The 17,522-nt window shown below is 45.7% G+C and overlaps 2 protein-coding genes across 2 annotated transcripts in view; one reads left to right on the forward strand and one right to left on the reverse strand.

The window, feature by feature from the left end:
* LOC115208599 (mucin-12) overlaps positions 1-9,216 on the forward strand; it is a 45,169-nt gene extending 35,953 nt beyond the window's left edge. Inside the window, exons 5-6 of the mRNA XM_029776782.1 lie at positions 105-2,573; positions 5,287-9,216. Of these exons, the coding sequence (XP_029632642.1) occupies positions 105-2,573; positions 5,287-6,206 (3,389 nt within the window). The 3' untranslated portion in view covers positions 6,207-9,216. The remainder of the gene's footprint in view (positions 1-104; positions 2,574-5,286) is intronic.
* A 288-nt stretch (positions 9,217-9,504) lies between these two features.
* On the reverse strand, positions 9,505-13,398 carry LOC115208621 (zinc finger protein 787-like). Its single transcript, XM_029776824.1, has 2 exons — positions 13,032-13,398; positions 9,505-11,265 (listed from the first exon to the last, which is right to left on the reverse strand). Exons 1-2 carry the CDS (start codon positions 13,195-13,197, stop codon positions 10,364-10,366), a joined length of 1,068 nt encoding a protein of 355 aa, XP_029632684.1. The 5' UTR covers positions 13,198-13,398; the 3' UTR covers positions 9,505-10,363.
* Between the last annotated feature and the right edge of the window lie 4,124 nt (positions 13,399-17,522).

Raw genomic sequence — 17,522 nt, forward strand, 5'->3', positions numbered from 1 at the left:
GAGCATCACCTGTATGTATCTCAAAATCAACTTGAGAAGGTACCATTTATATTTTTAGTTGAGAAGAGATATGCATGTTTTAAATTATTTCTGCTATGTTACAGATGTCAGCAGACCAGCAACCACTGCCGCAGCCAGAAAGCCGGCAACATCCGCCACTACCAAAACAACCAAACCTGACCCCCCTAAAGCGACTGCAGCCTCCAGACCCGAGCCCGCCTCCAAAAGGCCCCATCCCACTAAGGCGACAGACACCAAGCCAGCCCGCCCTAAATCACAGGACCCTAAGCCCCTGCCCACACGTAAAGCCCCTCCCACCACACGGCCCCCTGCCACCCGTCAGCCCCAGGGCAAGACCCCCCCTGCCTCCCCCAGCAACAAGCCCGTGGACAGCACCATCTCCCAGTCGGTCAAGCAAGCCTCCAAACCAACCCAGTCTGTCCTGCCCTTCACTGCCAGACCTGGAGCTCCCAAGTCTGCAGCTGCAGCAGCAGCTGCTGTGGCAACAGTCGCCGTGACAGCCGCAGCAGAGCCAGTAGTGGCAGCTTCAGAAGTCCCAGCACCAGTGTCTGTGTTTTCACCAGCAGTGGCCCTGGAGTCCAGAGAAGAGGTTTCAGCCCCAACTCCTCAGGATACTACTTCTCCATCTCCACCACAGAGCCCACTCAGGCTGGCTCCCGCTCCACCACAGGGCTCACTAGTCACTGTTGCCAAGGATGAGACGTCTGAACGACCAGAGACCGTCCCAGCAGCCCCGACACAGCCAGCACCAGACCAGACCTTACCCCAGGACATCCCCACAGCAGTTGGTAGGGCTACACCCAGCCCTCCGGGTGCCTCCGAGAAAGCCCAGCTCAACATGGATGAAGAAGAGGATGAGGAGAGGGAGGGCAGCCAGCAGGTGTCTGTGTCAGAAATGAGCGGCACCCAGCCCACAGAAGAGTCCAGGCCTGGCTCAGCCGGCCCTGCGGGCTCGGGGTGGCGTGCAGGCGGTGCCCTGCTATCGGAGCTGGACTCTGAGGAGGTGAGCTGCAGCCAGCAGGGGGTGTCGGAGCTGAGCGCCCCGGGCGTCCTGGAGGGCACAGAGAGCATGGATGACCTAGGAGACGCCAGTCTGAAGGGTGCCATCGACATGGAGGGCATGTCTGCCTCGGCCGGCTCGCCTGACTTTGAGAAGGTGCCCGACATCCCGACCAATGATTTTGATGACTACGATGAAGACGGAGACCGGGTGTGCGACATGGAGGTGGGTTCGGAACGGGCGGATGACCCGAGAAGAGTGAGGCATGACGAGGATGAGGATGATGATGTGGAGATGGCCAGTGAGGGGGTGACTGAGAGCGGGCTGGAGAGCTACGGGAATGCAGATGAGGATGACTTTGCGGAGGATGAGAGACTGGACAACCTGAACCAAGCCCCGCCTGCCCCGCTGCTGCCCTCTGCCCTGGCTGCCCAGTGGGACCAACCCAACCCCAGCTCCTTTTGTGACCCCTGGGCCCAGCCGCACCCCCTGCAGACCCCTACCAGCCCCTCTTCAGACCCCTGGCAGGCTGATATGAAGACACCCACCCTGTACTCTGCTCAGCCCTGGCTGCAGCTGGCTGCCACATCATTTGTTCCAGCCCTGCACGAGTCCTCACACCAGCCTGCTCCTGCATCTCCACTTGAAAAAGAGACCCTAGCCCCGTTGCAGTCCCTGTCCCTCATAGCTGCCTCCGGATGTGGCATGTCACACTCCAGCACCCTAAGCGCTACGGAGCTGGCTGTCCACAGCAGCAGCGAGACCAGCACCCCAGAGGAGCTCTGTGACTACAACAGCAGCTCCGGGGTGGAGTCCCGCTCTGAGGGGGGGAAGCTCCACACCCTGCCCGCCGCCCTGGTCCCTGTGCTCTCCCTTCAGCCTGAATTGGAGGACCAGGACCTGGGAATCCATCTAGAGAGAGAGGCCGGAGAGGGGGAGGAGGCAACCAATGAGGTCCCAGGGGACCCCGCCACAGCACCTACGTCCAACCCCTCGTCCTCCACCACAGAGGATGAGGCCAGCGACACGGAGGGCGAGGCCCAGCTGGATGAGCTGGGCCAGGGCATCCACAATGCCACCTTTGACAGCAAGCCCGGCGCCCAGCGCTGCCTGTCTGCCCTGGAGGAAGGGGAGGAGACCAGCGGCGTAGAAGAGGGTGGAGACACCCCCCAGTCTGCCAACTCGGCGGCATCCTACGACATGACGGCGTCCAATACCCACTCCACGGCTGAGAGCTGCGCCAAGAGCCCCGGCATCTTCTCTCTGGAGGAGCTGCCTGAGGAGGCCAAGGACCCGTCGCTCATCCAGGAGCTGACCCTACCGCCGCCCCAGCAACAGGCTGCCTCAGAAGACTCCCTTCTAGTCTCCAACCCAGAGGAGCAGCAGTACATGTTGTGTGGGACGCTTGAGGCAGAGCTGGGGGACACGGGGGATCTGAAACCCCTGGACCCCGGGCTGTTCGCGGCCCCCCAGCAGCCCGGGGAGGGCCCCCGTGTCACCCAACCGCCTTACTACTCCACTATCTGTGAAAACACTGAGAACTCTCTCACAGGTAACGTATAGCCCCCCCCCCACACTTCCCTACATACCCAGTAACGCAGCTTTACCCCCCCACACCTTTCACCCGCCCCTCCCCAGAACCCTCTTTGCTGTGTTAGTCGTCATCATTGTTTGTCCCCAACCTCTCCAACTGGGGTGGATGTGATCAAAATGTAAAAATAGGGAAGAAATAAAGACTTTAAATACAGCAGTGCCACTTCCCTTGTCTGATATTACCTTATAAGTATATGGCTTAACTCCTGTATGTGCAATAGCTACTACTATTACTATTAGATTGTGTGTTTTTCTTTACTTTTTAATTAACATATCTGAAACATGAACTGGCATGGTTTGATTTGGATTGACTGGGCTGTTGTGAAGCAGCTCTTAAGAAAAAAACAAAAACCAAGAAGAAACATAACAAAAGAAAATGTGGAATGACATGTTAAACTTTGTATTTATCCGACCCTTTTTACTGAACAAGAAAATGCTGGTGAATGTTGATTGTATTTTCTTGCTGTTTTCCATCATTAAGAAACAGACATGTCATCCTCCCCTGAGCACTGCCCCTTTCCTCCTGCACTTTATTAAGGTTAGACTGCCCCCCCCCCCCCCTTTCTTACGTTTGTCCTTTTGGAGTATTTACCATTACCAAGCTTTAAATAAAGATTAGATATTTAACACGACTCCTCTCTCCCGGACAGTTTTATTCAAGTGGGGATTGGATGGTACATCTTGTACTTCAGAGATATTAAGTCAAGGTTGTGTCGACCTTATGTGGGAGACATTCTATACCTGTGGGGTATATGGATTCAAAACCACTTATGGTCTCCCAGCAAGGAAGCATTCATACCTACATCCTCACATGCACTACACCCACCATCCAGAATAGGGCTCAACAGAGACATTATGGAGGATGTCAAACTCCCACCTCCCTTCAGCTACCTACCCCCCCCCCCCCCCCCCCACGTAAGACCTGGTGGAGTGACCCTTCCTTGGTCCGCTGGATTCCTCCTCCTCCACCAGACGAACTGAGAAACAACATCAAGAAGGTTTCCCATCATCCAAACAGTAGAGGATACCCACCAGTTTATTTTCTTCCAGTAATGTGTGTTGCCTTTTCGTTTCCGTTCTGCCTGGCCTCTGCGTTGTTTGAGATCTGTTATATCTACAAGTGCATGTCCACCGCACACCATTTAACCGCACTGTTTAACTACTTTACCCTTGGGACGCCTTGTCTGCATGTCACTGACTGACACGCATTGGCTTTGGTTTGAGGGCTTGGTCCGAAATGGCACCCTATTCCCTAAATAATGCACGGGCCCTGGTCAAAAGTAGTGCACTATATAGGCAATATGTTGGCATTTCAGATGCAGTCCAGTTCACATGTGGTGCTGCTGTCTATGTATTGATGCATGGTTGAAAGGTCTTGTCTTGCATGTTTCACTTACTCACCAGCTCCCCACAGGGACTGAAGGAAATGGTTGGTTGCTCACAAGCTTTTCTCTATTTTTTTATTTCACAAGACTATCTTTGGTAGTTACTGCATATACAGGAAGCCGCTTTTATTGCACAACTTTTGCACCAAAAAAATACTATCAGCCTATTTTGTTTGGGAAGTCATATTTTGAAAAGGTTAACGAAATGGATTGCTATATTTTGCTCTCTGCTTTAACCTCCCCCAGCCAATGCCCCGCCCCTCCCACCATCTCCCTGCTGTCACCATTTCTGTCACCATTTCTCCTGTGCACCCATTGTTTCACTTCACCCCTGTCCCCACCTCTTTTTACACGCTTTGCTTTTCAGGCTGTCAATGTTGCACAGCTTGCCGATAATATCATGTGAGTGAGGAGGTAGTTCCTGGGTTCAGTAGTCATATATTGACACACTTTGGCTATCCTAAACCATTAGGCCCAGCTACAATTGTCAATTTGGTGTTCAAACAGCCACTATGCCAGAAATGTATGAAAATCTACAGGTAAATGCCAAAATAATGGAAACACTTGAGTAAATGAGGGTTGCAAAGTATATTAAAGCAGGTGCTTCCACACAGGTGTGGTTCCTGAGTTAATTAAACAATTAACATCCCATCATGCTTAGGCCATGTTAAAATATGCTGGGTTGGTCATTTATTTTGGCTACCATGGCTATGCCCCCATAGGAGGGCACTGCCCCCCCACAGGACACGAGTGGTCACTGAATGGTTTGATGAGCATGAAAATGTCAACCATATGCCATGGCCGTCTCTCACCAGATCTCAACCCAGTTGAACACTTACGGGAGATTCTGGAGCGGCGCCTGAGATTTTCCACCGCCATCAACAAAACACAAATTGTATTTCTCGTTGAAGAATGGTGTTGCATGCCAAGTTGCATTGAAGCTGTTCTGGCTCATGGTGGCCCAACACGCTATTAAGACATTGGCGTTTCCTTTATTTTGGCAGTTACCTGTACAATATAATAGTTGTAAGTTGCCTGTGATGATACACAATAAATCACTTTTCAAGCCACAAACACAAATTACAATCTCTCAAGCTACATTTTTACTGGGTGTAGAATACCAGGACACTCAGTCTTAAACTCCTCCCACTAACGTCTCCTTGGTAGACTACAATACCCAGAGTCTCGGTTCTCTGCTCTGACCTGCACTGCTCCCACTCACTTGTCCGTCTTTCTCTCTTTCTAACACACGCTTCCCACCGGGTGATCTCCACTTCTTCCTCGCAGGGCTCAACGCGCTCCCCCAGCCACACTACCGCCGCGACCACCACCCCAACCCCCACTGTGACCTCTTGACCCCACCCAGGCTGACCTGTGCTGACCTACCCCCCCGGAGCCCTCGCCTGCAGGCCAGCCCCCAGCTCCGCAGACTGGAACGGCACCAGCAACAACTACTAGAGCTGCAGCAACGCAGAGAACAGCAGGGCAAACCCAAAGAAGAAAACGATGAAGAGGCGAGGAAGAAGAGCGAGCAGGAGAAGGAGATGAAGAAAAAGGAGGCGGCGCAGCAGGAGGAGGAGCAGAGACGACAGATCATGCAGTGGCAGCAGGAGCTGGAGGAGCAGGCGCAGCAGACGTCACCGCAACAACAGCCCAAGAAAGTTCAGGCAACAGTGCTGCTTTCGCCTTCCTCTGGTCTCCATACCATTTATGAAGCCCTGGAGAGTGATGAAGAGGGGAAGGAAATTGAGGTTAATGTCCAGCTCAAACAACGTGAAGAGGCCCTGCTGGAGAAAGAGGTTGACAGTAACAGCGACCGTCGAGAGGTATTAGACGAAGCCGATAGCAACTCCACTTCCACTCTCAGTCCCTCTCCAGACTCCCCCGAGCAGGAAGAGTCCCGGGATGCCTCCCCAGAGTGTCCCCCTCCCCTGGACCTGGACTGGGGGAAGAAAGTTGACATTGTCCAGCAGCTGATCAACCAGACCCTGCTGCTGACGGGCGACGGCTGCTCCTCCCTGCTCTTGCTGCCCGGGGGCAGAGGAGGCACCTTGAGCCCCCTGGAGGCCAGCCTGTGGCCCAACCTGCTGCCCCCCCTCACCCCTCCCTCAGCCACGGTCACGTCGGTCAGCAGCTTCTCCCCGGAGGCCCCCGGCCAGTCCCCCCAGGGCGAGTGGACAGTGGTGGAGCTGGAGACCCACCACTGAGGGACGTGTGTGTGTGTGTGTGTGTGTGTGTGTGTGAAGACTCACCACTAATGGTCGCACACAATGTTATTCAAGGTCTGTCAGTCACATCACTGTACACAACACCACCTCTTACCTCTCCTTGCCATTCAACACCACTGCAAACACAACACTACTGTTTGATACACAGAACTTTATACCACTGTGTCCTCACATGATACCTTTTGAATGGGTGGCAAAGGACACTGACACCACAGTCATATCAATCACAGACTGACTCACACTGGAATTTTACACCTCTCTCATGCCAAAAAAATCATGTTAGGTTACACACCAACAGTCCCAGAAGGCTACTACCTTGATTAGGCTGGTTGACTGAAGCTTCTGGACCAGCTATTTGGGTAGAATAGTGACAACTTGTTAGCCATGGTCCATTTTACTGAAACCAAAACGACTGGATTCACACACACGCAATATGTTCAGGTGGGGGTCCTAGGTGGATTAGTTTCCACTGAAGATGTTGATTAGTATAGATGTTTAACTGACTATTGGTCTGAATTACTGATGACAAACTGCACTTGACTAGACCAGCATCCTATAATGATGACCCTGAACCTGTCACTCACTCAATGCCTGCTTTGCTTTGTGCTTCAAACCATTTTGATTTACTCTAGAGCAACAAATCATAGAAATAGAATCCCTAGAACGGTCATGGGATCCCTATTCAAATTGCTGAGGGCCTTTATCCTTTCTAGGGATTCTACTTCTATGGGCCAAGTAACTGTTTCTCTGACATCAAACCAGAGGCCTTCCACCAGCCGAGGTAAAACACTGGTTGGCCGTGTGTGTTAGAATAAGGTTATTTATCGACTCTGAATGCCACCATTTTTCAGGGTGGTATTTCACTAAGCAGGATCTATTCTGTGATCCAGCTTAATGAAATACACCTGGGTGCTAATAAAATGAAGGGCTGTTGTTTCTGTTTCATGCTACTGCTGACTCTGATGAAGGTCACTGGAAATATCGCTTTATTTTTGTTTATTTTCAGAAGCACCGTCTCATGTCTTTGTTCTGAAGACTTGGCCCCATATCCTGGGTGGTTTTCCTCATGTTTGGTCTTGTTTCTGTGGTTACAGATGATGTCATAATGGGGGTGGGAGTGGTCATGACATTGATATGAGGTAATGGAGGAATGAATAGGTAATTGAAGAGGGTCAGAGTCTCCGAAAACACAAAGACTCTATTGAGTAGATTACCGGGATTTAACCGGTTCTTCTGTGAGGCTGCTGGGTCCTAGCCTGGTCCCAGATCTGTTTGTGCCGACCATCTGCCCAACTCCTATGGTAGTTTGGTGTGACGAAGACCATAAGAGTTGCCAAGGCGACACAAACAGATTTAGGACCAGTCATGGGTTTTTGGGGGGGTTAGTCATGGACTATATTTGACTGATGGTGGTACAGAGTTAACCTTGTGGATGTGGACATGTATGTTATGTGCGTGTCTGGATGGAAAGGTACTGCATATGAAGAAAACAATTTGAATTACCTCAGTGGATTGTGAATCTAGTAAATGAGTATGTCCATTAAGCCTATAATATAGATTATAGAGCCTTTTGAAAATAGTTTGATTTATTGCTCCATGTCAGATCAGGTTTCAAACTGAAGGTACGTGAGTCAAACACTGTCTTCACTATTAGGGTACTTCGTGTTCAAAATGTGACCTTGCATTGAGCCTCACTGAAGTAGATTTTTCCAACAGGAGTGTCATCTATTCAGCAGAAACAAATCCAACAGGATTTGTAATTGTGGTTGAACTTTGAGCCCTAAGGACAGTCCACTGTGTGGGGCAATGACCCTGGATGGACAGAAACAGGTGGTTGTCCCAACAGGGTTTGGGATGAAGATCTGCGAATGCTGAGAGACACTCCTTCACATACCATAGTGATGGACTCGACAGTTGATACAACCACACTGCTGTGAGGCCAGGGCTAGTAGATACTATATGTATCTGGAAATCAAACCCTTTTCCACCATAGGCACAGCAAGTAAGGGCCCTTTTTATATAAATGGTAGCTAGATTCTCCAGTGTCTTTTTCAAGCTGTTTCCATGTGTAGCCAAGTGGCTGCCATTTTCTAAGGCAGTTTGGTACATTCCAATTTGAGGGCTCTGCCATTTCTACTCCAAAATCCCAAAGGGACGCGCACAATGCATTGGTCAAAGCTGGACTTTATCTTGTGTATTTTAAATGTCTCCTCACTGTAGCGTTTTGTATACTGTTAGTGTATAATTACTGAAAGGGGGAGACTCTGAGACCATTTATTGCAAAGAAGGGAACCCACTGGATTTTTATTTTGTACTGTAGAGAATATTTTAAAGTATGGTAGATGAAAAATAGGTGACATTATTTATAGATTTAAAGCAGATATTGTTTAAGAGAATGAAGGTTAATGGTTGTAAATGGTTAGATGTAATGGTTTATTTAAATTCCCCCAAGATGTGACAGTTGAACTACTGTGGGCACTATACTTGTAGACCTTTTGTATGATGTTTTGCCTGCATTTCCTAAAGATCTGTTCAATAGTTATCAGGGGATATGAAGTGAATAGACTGTGTTCAGTGCCAGTGCTTCCATGAACACGCTTGGTACATTTTGTATGTTACGTAACTGATCAAACCATCTACAAACATATCAAACATTCACGTCTAGCTGGTGTAGAAATTACACTGTAGCAAATTACAATATCATGCAAGTTACAGAACTCGCACCCAATGGAGCATGTCTGGGAATCACTAGTACTGAAAGATGTGGAATCTAACCCCTCTTTGTGAAGTTCTGTAATTTACGTTAAAATGGACACCCCCTTGTAATTAATGTCAATATTTTTGTTGAAATGACATTGTGGAGTCCAAATTACGGCAGCTCGTTTAAATGCGTAATAATTCCTTGAGGTTCTGTGACTTTGAAGGACTAATGTTTGTCAATGTTTCGATGCATTTTATTTTGAGAAAATAAAATGATTTTCTTTAGCAATAAATTGTTTTTTCATTATTAACACTTAACTCATTACCTATAAAAACGGTGGCCTGCTGCCCTCCCATGGTGTTGACCATAGCAAGTAGAAAGAAGTCAGCTCTCCTTTCCAAATACCACCTTGGGGCTAGATTCAATCCATAGTGCAGAAGCTCTGCGGAGACTGCATTCATGGTCAATGCTGCATATGTCAGCTTAATCGGGAATCGCGCTATAGCGCAGATCTACCATGTAACGGATTGAATTAGTTACGGTCTTGTTACATTACTTAGATTTACATTCAAGAAATGGCAAGAGGGGGATAATGCTTTATATAGACATTAAGAACAAATTCTTATTTACAATGACGACCTACCCTGGCCAAAACCGGATGACGCTGGGCCAATTGTGCACCGCCCTATGGGACTCCCAATCACAGCTGGATGTGATACAGCCTAGATTCGAACCAGGGACTGTAGTGACGCCGCTTGCACTGAAATGCTGCGCCACTCAGGAGCCCAGAATGTTTTTGGTCTTTGGTAGTCTTGCTTGCCAGACAGTCATACCTGAGACTAGGTTTGAGAGGTTTTTCCCTGGGCTGGAGGATAGATGTTCCCGTTCCAATATGCTGAATTCTCAATGTGCAGATAAAGTCTCACTAGTTCTCCCTTTCTGTCTTTTACAAACATCTAAATGCAATTTAGCAGACTTGTTTGATGATTTAGTGGTTCAAGAGGAACTGACTGATCCCGTGCCATAAAGGTCTAGGATCAGTTTACCCTCCACTGGCTCCACAAATCCTACTCATAACCATGAGGGGAACCACATTTGACCATAGATCATTTTTCTAATCTATAAACTGATCTGACGAATGCAAGGACAATTTCTTGGACTATTCTCGAGACATTCCAAAACAAACGACCAGGAATTCCTGTCTATAATGACGTGAAAACATCAAGAGACGTTGAACAGCAGACCATGAATTTAATTACTCTGCTGTTGGATCAAATCAAACTTTTACAAAGAATGTTTTGCAAAAGTAAATTCATGACATCAATTTATCTGAAACCCACAGAATGAATGATCCAGAGTTGCTTTACTTTTCCAAAGAGTGTTGTCCATCTGACAAGAAGTATTTGTCCTCTGGGAACTTTCTTTCCTGTGTAACTCAGTATGTGCAAGTCCGTAAATGTTCAGTTAGGTTCCCCTTCCGATTGAAGCTTTTCCCACAGTCTCTACAGCTAAATGGTTTCTCTCCTGTGTGAGTCAGTATGTGTCTCATTAGGTCCCCCTTCTGAATGAAGCTCTTCCCACAGTCACCACAGCCAAATGGTTTCTCTCCTGTGTGAATCCTCATATGTCTGGACAGATGTCCTTTGAGTTTGAAGGTCTTTCCACAAAAGGGGCAGGTGCAGGGTCTCTCCACGTGACAGAATCTGATATGGGCCTTTAATTTACAGGTGGAGTTGTAGTGTTTTTTGCAGAGGTGGCATTCGCTTGGTCTCTTCTTGGTGAGAGTCACATGCTCCAGCAGGTCAGCTTTCAGAGCAAACGTTTCACCACAGTCAGAGCAGCAGTGAGTTTTTCTAGACGTGGTGCTCGGTTTGGAACAGTGTTCCCCCATTGATAGGTTGGGATCCAGTGGTGGGCTGTGATGGAATGGTGACAGCAGCCTAAGTCCTACTGGGTCACCGCTTACAGATGAGCTGTGGCTATAGTTTTGATTATCTGGAGGGTCACATGGAATGTCCAGACCCTCTAGGTGGGTAACAGTGACAAAATGTGGGAGATCCACTGGTTCAGAGTTACTGTCTATGATCTCCACTGTCTGGGTTTGGGGAAGAGTAAAGGACTGTGGGTTTTCCTGATCACATTTACTTTTCACACAAGGAGGTAATTTGAACACACTGATATCTTCCTCCTGACAGGTCCAGAGTTCCTCCTGTTCCTCTTTAATCTGTGTGGGTTCTAGGTCCTCCTGCTGCAGACTGGGTCTCCACTCCTGCTCACAGCGCTGCTGCCCAGGGGGAACCTCATCTTCAGAGACAGCAAGAGATAACGGAAGGGACTCTGGAGGGAAGGTGAGGAGGAGCAGAGAATATCTATACCACATAAATAAAAATGACACTTCATCTCTATGATATACAGTACCAGTCAAGAGTTGACACAAATTCATTCCATAGTTTTTATTTTTACTATTTTCTACATTGTAGAATAATAGTGAAGACAAAACTATGAAATAACACATATGGAATCATGTAACTGAAAAAGTATTAAACAAATCAAAATATTTTATATTTGAGATTCTTCTGGAATGCATTTCAATTAACAGGTGTGCCTTGTTAAAAGTTAATTTGTGGAATTTCTTTCCTTCTTAATGTGTTTGAGCCAATCAGTTGTGTTGTGACACGGTAGGGGTGGTATACAGAAGATAACCCTATTTGGTAAAAGACCAAGCCCATATTATGGCAAGAACAGCTCACATAAGCAAAGAGAAACGACAGTCCATAACTACTTTAAGATATGAAGGTCAGTCAATATGGAACATTAAGAACTTTTAAAGTTTTTTCAAGTGCCATGATGAAACTGGCTCTCATGAGGACCGCCACAGGAATGGAAGACCCAGAGTTACCTCTGCTGCAGAGGATACATTCATTAGAGTTACCATCCTCAGAAATTGCAGCCCAAATAAATGCTTCAGAGTTCAAGTAACAGACATATCTCAACGTCAACTGTTCAGAGGAGACTGTGTGAATCAGGCCTTCATGGTCAAATTGCTGCAAAGAAACCACTACTAAAGGACACCAATAAGAAAAAAAGACTTGCTTGGGCCAAGAAACACGAGCAATGGACATTAGACCGGTGGATATCTGTCCTTTGGTACAAATTTGAGACTTTTGGTTCCAACCGCCGTGTCTTTGTGAGACGCACAGTAGGTGAACGGATGATCTCCGCATGTGTGGTTCCCACCATGAAGCATGGAGGAGGTGTGATGGTGCTTTGCTGGTGACACTGTGATTTATTTAGAATTCAAGGCACACTTAACCAACATGGTTACCACAGCATTCTGGATAGATACACCATCTCATCTGGTTTGCGCTTAGTGTGACTATCATTTGTTTTTCAACAGGACAATGACCCAACACCCCTCCAGGCTATCTAAGGGCAATTTGACCAAGAAGGAGAGTGATGGAGTGCTGCATCAGATGACCTGGCCTCCACAATCCCCCGACCTCAGCCCAATTGAGATGGTTTGGGATGAGTTGGCCTGCAGATTTTTTATTTTACCTTTATTAAACTAGGCAAGTCAGTTAAAAACATATTCTTATTTTCAATGATGGCCTAGGAACAGTGGGTTAACTGCCTTGTTTAGGGGCAGCACGACAGCTTGTCAGCTCAGGGATTTGATCTTGCAACCTTCCGGTTACTAGTCCAACACTCTAACTACTATGCTATCTGCCGCCCAGATTGAAGAAAAAGCAGCCAACAAGTGCCCAGCATATGTGGGAACTCCTTCAAGACAGTTTCATAGTTTTGAGTCTTCACTATTATTCTACAATGTAGAAAATAGTAAACATACAGTAAAACCCTTGAATGTGTAGGTGTGTTCAAACTTGACTGGTACTGTATATAGATAGATATACACACAGCTTTTAGACATGCCTGAGTGCGCATACCTATATTCTATTTCAATAAGATATTCATGAAACTTCAACATGAACGGTCTTTTTTTTTTTTTTACATAAATATATAAAATGTGATCCCTGTTAGCCTAAACAACTTGGCTGTTAATAAAACATGATTGTAGCTAGATATTTGTAGATCTACATACGAACCTTTTCTACATAGGTTTATGTCCGGGGTTATCCGCAGCAGTCTACGCAGATTATCATTCTCCTCCTGGTACTCGGCTACCGTTTTCTCAACTGCCCCGAAAATCTCCACAGCAGCCGCCGTTAAACGCTCATTTAAGAACACGCGCAACATCTGTAATGTACACATTTTCAGACGACTGAAAGCTGGGTATTAAGCTAGTGTGGCCAAATATACTGATAACTAACCCCTTTTGTCTGTGGTATGGCTTCGTCCACGAGGAAGAATGGTAGCCACTAGCCACAAACAAAACAAACCCTCCGTATTGTCTTCTTCTGTTTGTATCAGTCATTGGTGAGCCCGTAAACACATCACAGCACCCCCATGTGGATGGATGCTTACTAGAGAATAAAATGTTTCCAAACGAGCCAGGTCACCTGTGATACAAGTCAGTATTCGGCGTCAATCCATGTCTGAGGACGTCGGGAGATGACGTGGAAACCGACCACGAGGGGCAACAGTGAGCTGTTACCTTCAAGTTGGTTTCGGTTCTGCTAGGGTGTTGTGAACAGGATGGCAGATGGGCGTAAGCAACTGCCTCTGGTGCCAATGGTTCCGTTAACTCTGAAATCTTAAGGTTAGGCATTAACTCTAAATGGTTAATGTTTGGAATAGGCTTAAAACAAAATATCAGAAACAATTTAGCTGGATTCCAACATGCAACTTTTGGCACCAGTGGCAGACTCTTCGGTAAGGTTTTCTGCTTCTGGTGCCAAAGGTTGCTGGTTCAAATCCAGCAAAGTTGTTTTTGAGATTTTCATTTTAAGTCTATCCCAAACCTTAACCCATATATACTATGATACCACCCCACAGTATCAGATATACTATGGTACCACCCCACAGTATCGTATATACTATAATACCACCCCACAGTATGATATATACTATAATAGCCTTCCCTGTAGCTCAGTTGGTAGAGCATGGTGTTTGCAACGCCAGCGTTGTGGGTTCGATTCCCACGGGGGGCCAGCACAGGAAAAAAATGTATGAAATGTATGCATTCACTACTGTAAGTCGCTCTGGATAAGAGCGTCTGCTAAATGACTAAAATGTAAATGTAAATGTATAATACCACCCCACCGTATCAGAGATACTATGGTACCACCCCACAGTATCAGATATACTATGATACCACCCCACATTAACAGATATACTATGATACCACCCCACATTAACAGATATACTATGATACCACCCCACATTAACAGATATACTATGATACCACCCCACATTAACAGATATACTATGATACCACCCCACAGTATCAGATATACTATGATACCACCCCACAGTATCAGATATACTATGATACCACCCCACAGTATCAGATATACTATGATACCACCCCACATTAACAGATATACTATGATACCACCCCACATTAACAGATATACTATGATACCACCCCACAGTAACAGATATACTATGGTACCACTCCACATGAACAGATATATTATGAAACCACCCCACAGTAACAGATATACTATGATTAGAGGTCGACCGATTAATCGGAATGGCCGATTTAATTAGGGCCGATTTTCAAGTTTTCATAACAATCGGAAATCGGTATTTTTGGCTGTCGATTTGGCCGATGTATTTATTTTTTACACCTTTATTTAACTAGGCAAGTCCGTTAAGAACACATTCTTATTTTCAATGATGGCCTAGGAACGTTGGGTTAACTGCCTTGTTCAGGGGCAGAATGACAGATTTTTACCTTGTCAGCTCGGGGATTCAATCTTGCAACCTTACGGTTAACTAGTCCAACGCTCTAACCACCTGCTTTACATTGCACTCCACGAGGTTACGCGAATGCATAAGAAGTTAATATTAACTAAATCCTGCATATTTAGTTAATATTGCCTGCTAACATGAATTTCTTTTAACTAGGGTAAATGTGTCACTTCTCTTGCAAACAGAGTCAGGGTATATGCAGCAGTTTGGGCTGCCTGGCTCGTTGCAAACTGTGAAGACTATTTCTTCCTAACAAAGACCGCCGACTTCGCCAAACGGGGATGATTTAACAAAAGCGCATTTGCGAAAAAAGCACAATCGTTGCATGACTGTACCTAACCATAAACATCAATGCCTTTCTTTAAAATCAATACACAGAAGTATATATTTTTAAACCTGCATATTTAGCTAAAAGAAATCCAGGTTAGCAGGCAATATTAACCAGGTGAAATTGTGTCATTTTGCGTTCATTGCACGCAGTCAGGGTATATGCAACAGTTTGGGCCGCCTGGCTCGTTGCGAACTAATTTGCCAGAATTTTACGTAATTATGACAACATTGAGGGTTGTGCAATGTAACAGATGATCGTTTCCGGATTCGACCATATTAATGACCTAAGGCTCGTGTTTCTGTGTGTTATGTTATAATTAAGTCTATGATTTGATAGAGCAGTCTGACTGAGCGATGGTAGGCAGCAGCAGGCTCGTAAGCATTCATTCAAAATAGCACTTTCGTGCGTTTTGCCAGCAGCCCTTCTGATAAGAGAATTATCTAATAAAGGTAAATGAATCAATAAACCATGATGAATTATTAGTCATACAGAATGGTTAATGAATAATCAATGTAATGATCAATGTAGGGATAGATAAGTTTGATTAGTTCTGGAAAGTCCAGGAACCATGGGATAGGGAAAGAAATGTGTATATGCAATTACGAGGGACACCAGGAGACAGATGGTCCTGGGAGTAAAAGCTTCAAAGCATTTCTAACCTTGAGGGAAAGGAACAGGCGAGCTCGGGAGAGTGATAAAGAGTGTGAGAAGTTTGTGGGGGAAGCAGGTCACCAACAGTGTGTGTAAATGCATGTGCGTAAGAAAGCAAGAACTATATAATGACTGTTTTGTTATCCTGACCTCAGAACGTTCTCTGAATAAAAGCTACAGATACCTTTTGCAGAAAGCTGAGTCCTTGCCTAATTATTTTAACCCATTGTCTTACAAACCTTGGGCATTAGTCAAGGCGAATTGATTATTGATTATTATCATCAAAGATATAAAATTCCTTTAACACCTTCGCAATGCATTGCACTGTTTATGACTTCAAGCCTGTCAACTCCCAAGATTAGGCTGGTGTAACCGATGTGAAATGGTTAGCTGGGTGCGCGCTAATAGCGTTTCAAACGTAACTCGCTCTGAGACTTGGAGTAGTTGTTTCCCCTTCCTCTACATGAGTAACGCTGCTTCGAGGGTGGCTGTTGTCGATGTGTTCCTGGTTCAAGCCCAGGTAGGAGCGAGGAGAGTGGCGGAAGCTATACTGTTACACAGTCAATACTAAAGTGCCTATAAGAACATCCAATAGTCAAAGGTATATGAAATACAAATCGTATAGAGAGAAATAGTCCTATAATTCCTATAATAACTACAACCTAAAACATCTTACCTGGGAATATTGAAGACTCATGTTAAAAGGAACCACCAGCTTTCATATGTTCTGAGCAAGGAACTTAAACGTTAGCTTTTTTACATGTCACATATTGCACTTTTACTTTCTTCTCCAACACTTTGTTTTTGCATTATTTAAACCAAATTGAACATGTTTCATTATTTATTTCAGGCTAAATTGATTTTATTGATGTATTATATTAAGTTAAAATAAGTGTTCATTCAGTATTGTTGTAATTGTCATTATTACAAATAAATAAATAAAAATGTACAAAGATCGGCCTATTAATCGGCATCGGGGTTTTGGGCATCCAATAATCGGAATCGGTATCGGCGTTGAAAAATTATAATCGGTCGACCTCTATCTATGATTCCCGCCCCACAGTAACAGATATACTATGGTACAGCCCCACAGTATCAGATATACTATGGTACCGCCCCACAGTATCAGATATACTATGGTACCGCCCCACAGTATCAGATATACTATGGTACCGCCCCACAGTATCAGATATACTATGGTACCGCCCCACAGTATCAGATATACTATGGTACCGCCCCACAGTATCAGATATACTATGGTACCGCCCCACAGTATCAGATATACTATGGTACCGCCCCACAGTATCAGATATACTATGGTACAGCCCCACAGTATCAGATATACTATGGTACAGCCCCACAGTATCAGATATACTATGGTACCGCCCCACAGTATCAGATATACTATGGTACCGCCCCACAGTATCAGATATACTATGGTACCGCCCCACAGTATCAGATATACTATGGTACCGCCCCACAGTATCAGATATACTATGGTACCGCCCCACAGTATCAGATATACATTCGGAGTTAATGCCTAACCTTAAAGAATTGGAATTAATGTCTACGCTTAAACACTATGACATTTGACATTTGGAACAACTTCAAAATGTGACATTTGAGAAACATGGATGAACATCTAATTCTAAAGTGAGACTGAGAACTTGTTGTTCTAAACACTTCCCCATTCATGTGGATGCTACCATGTTTAAGGACCATCCTTAATGAATCTGTG

The sequence above is a fragment of the Salmo trutta genome, chromosome 14, assembly GCF_901001165.1.
Source record: "Salmo trutta chromosome 14, fSalTru1.1, whole genome shotgun sequence".
Lineage (NCBI taxonomy): Eukaryota > Metazoa > Chordata > Actinopteri > Salmoniformes > Salmonidae > Salmo > Salmo trutta.

What these genes read in the sequence shown, in the direction of transcription:
- LOC115208621 (XM_029776824.1), bottom strand. Translation starts at nt 13,197, where the DNA reads ATGTGTACATTACAGATGTTGCGCGTGTTCTTAAATGAGCGTTTAACG. An exon ending in CATAAACCTATGTAGAAAAG is followed by an intron (nt 11,266 to 13,031) that starts GTTCGTATGTAG and finishes CCTTCCCTCCAG; the next exon opens with AGTCCCTTCCGTTATCTCTT.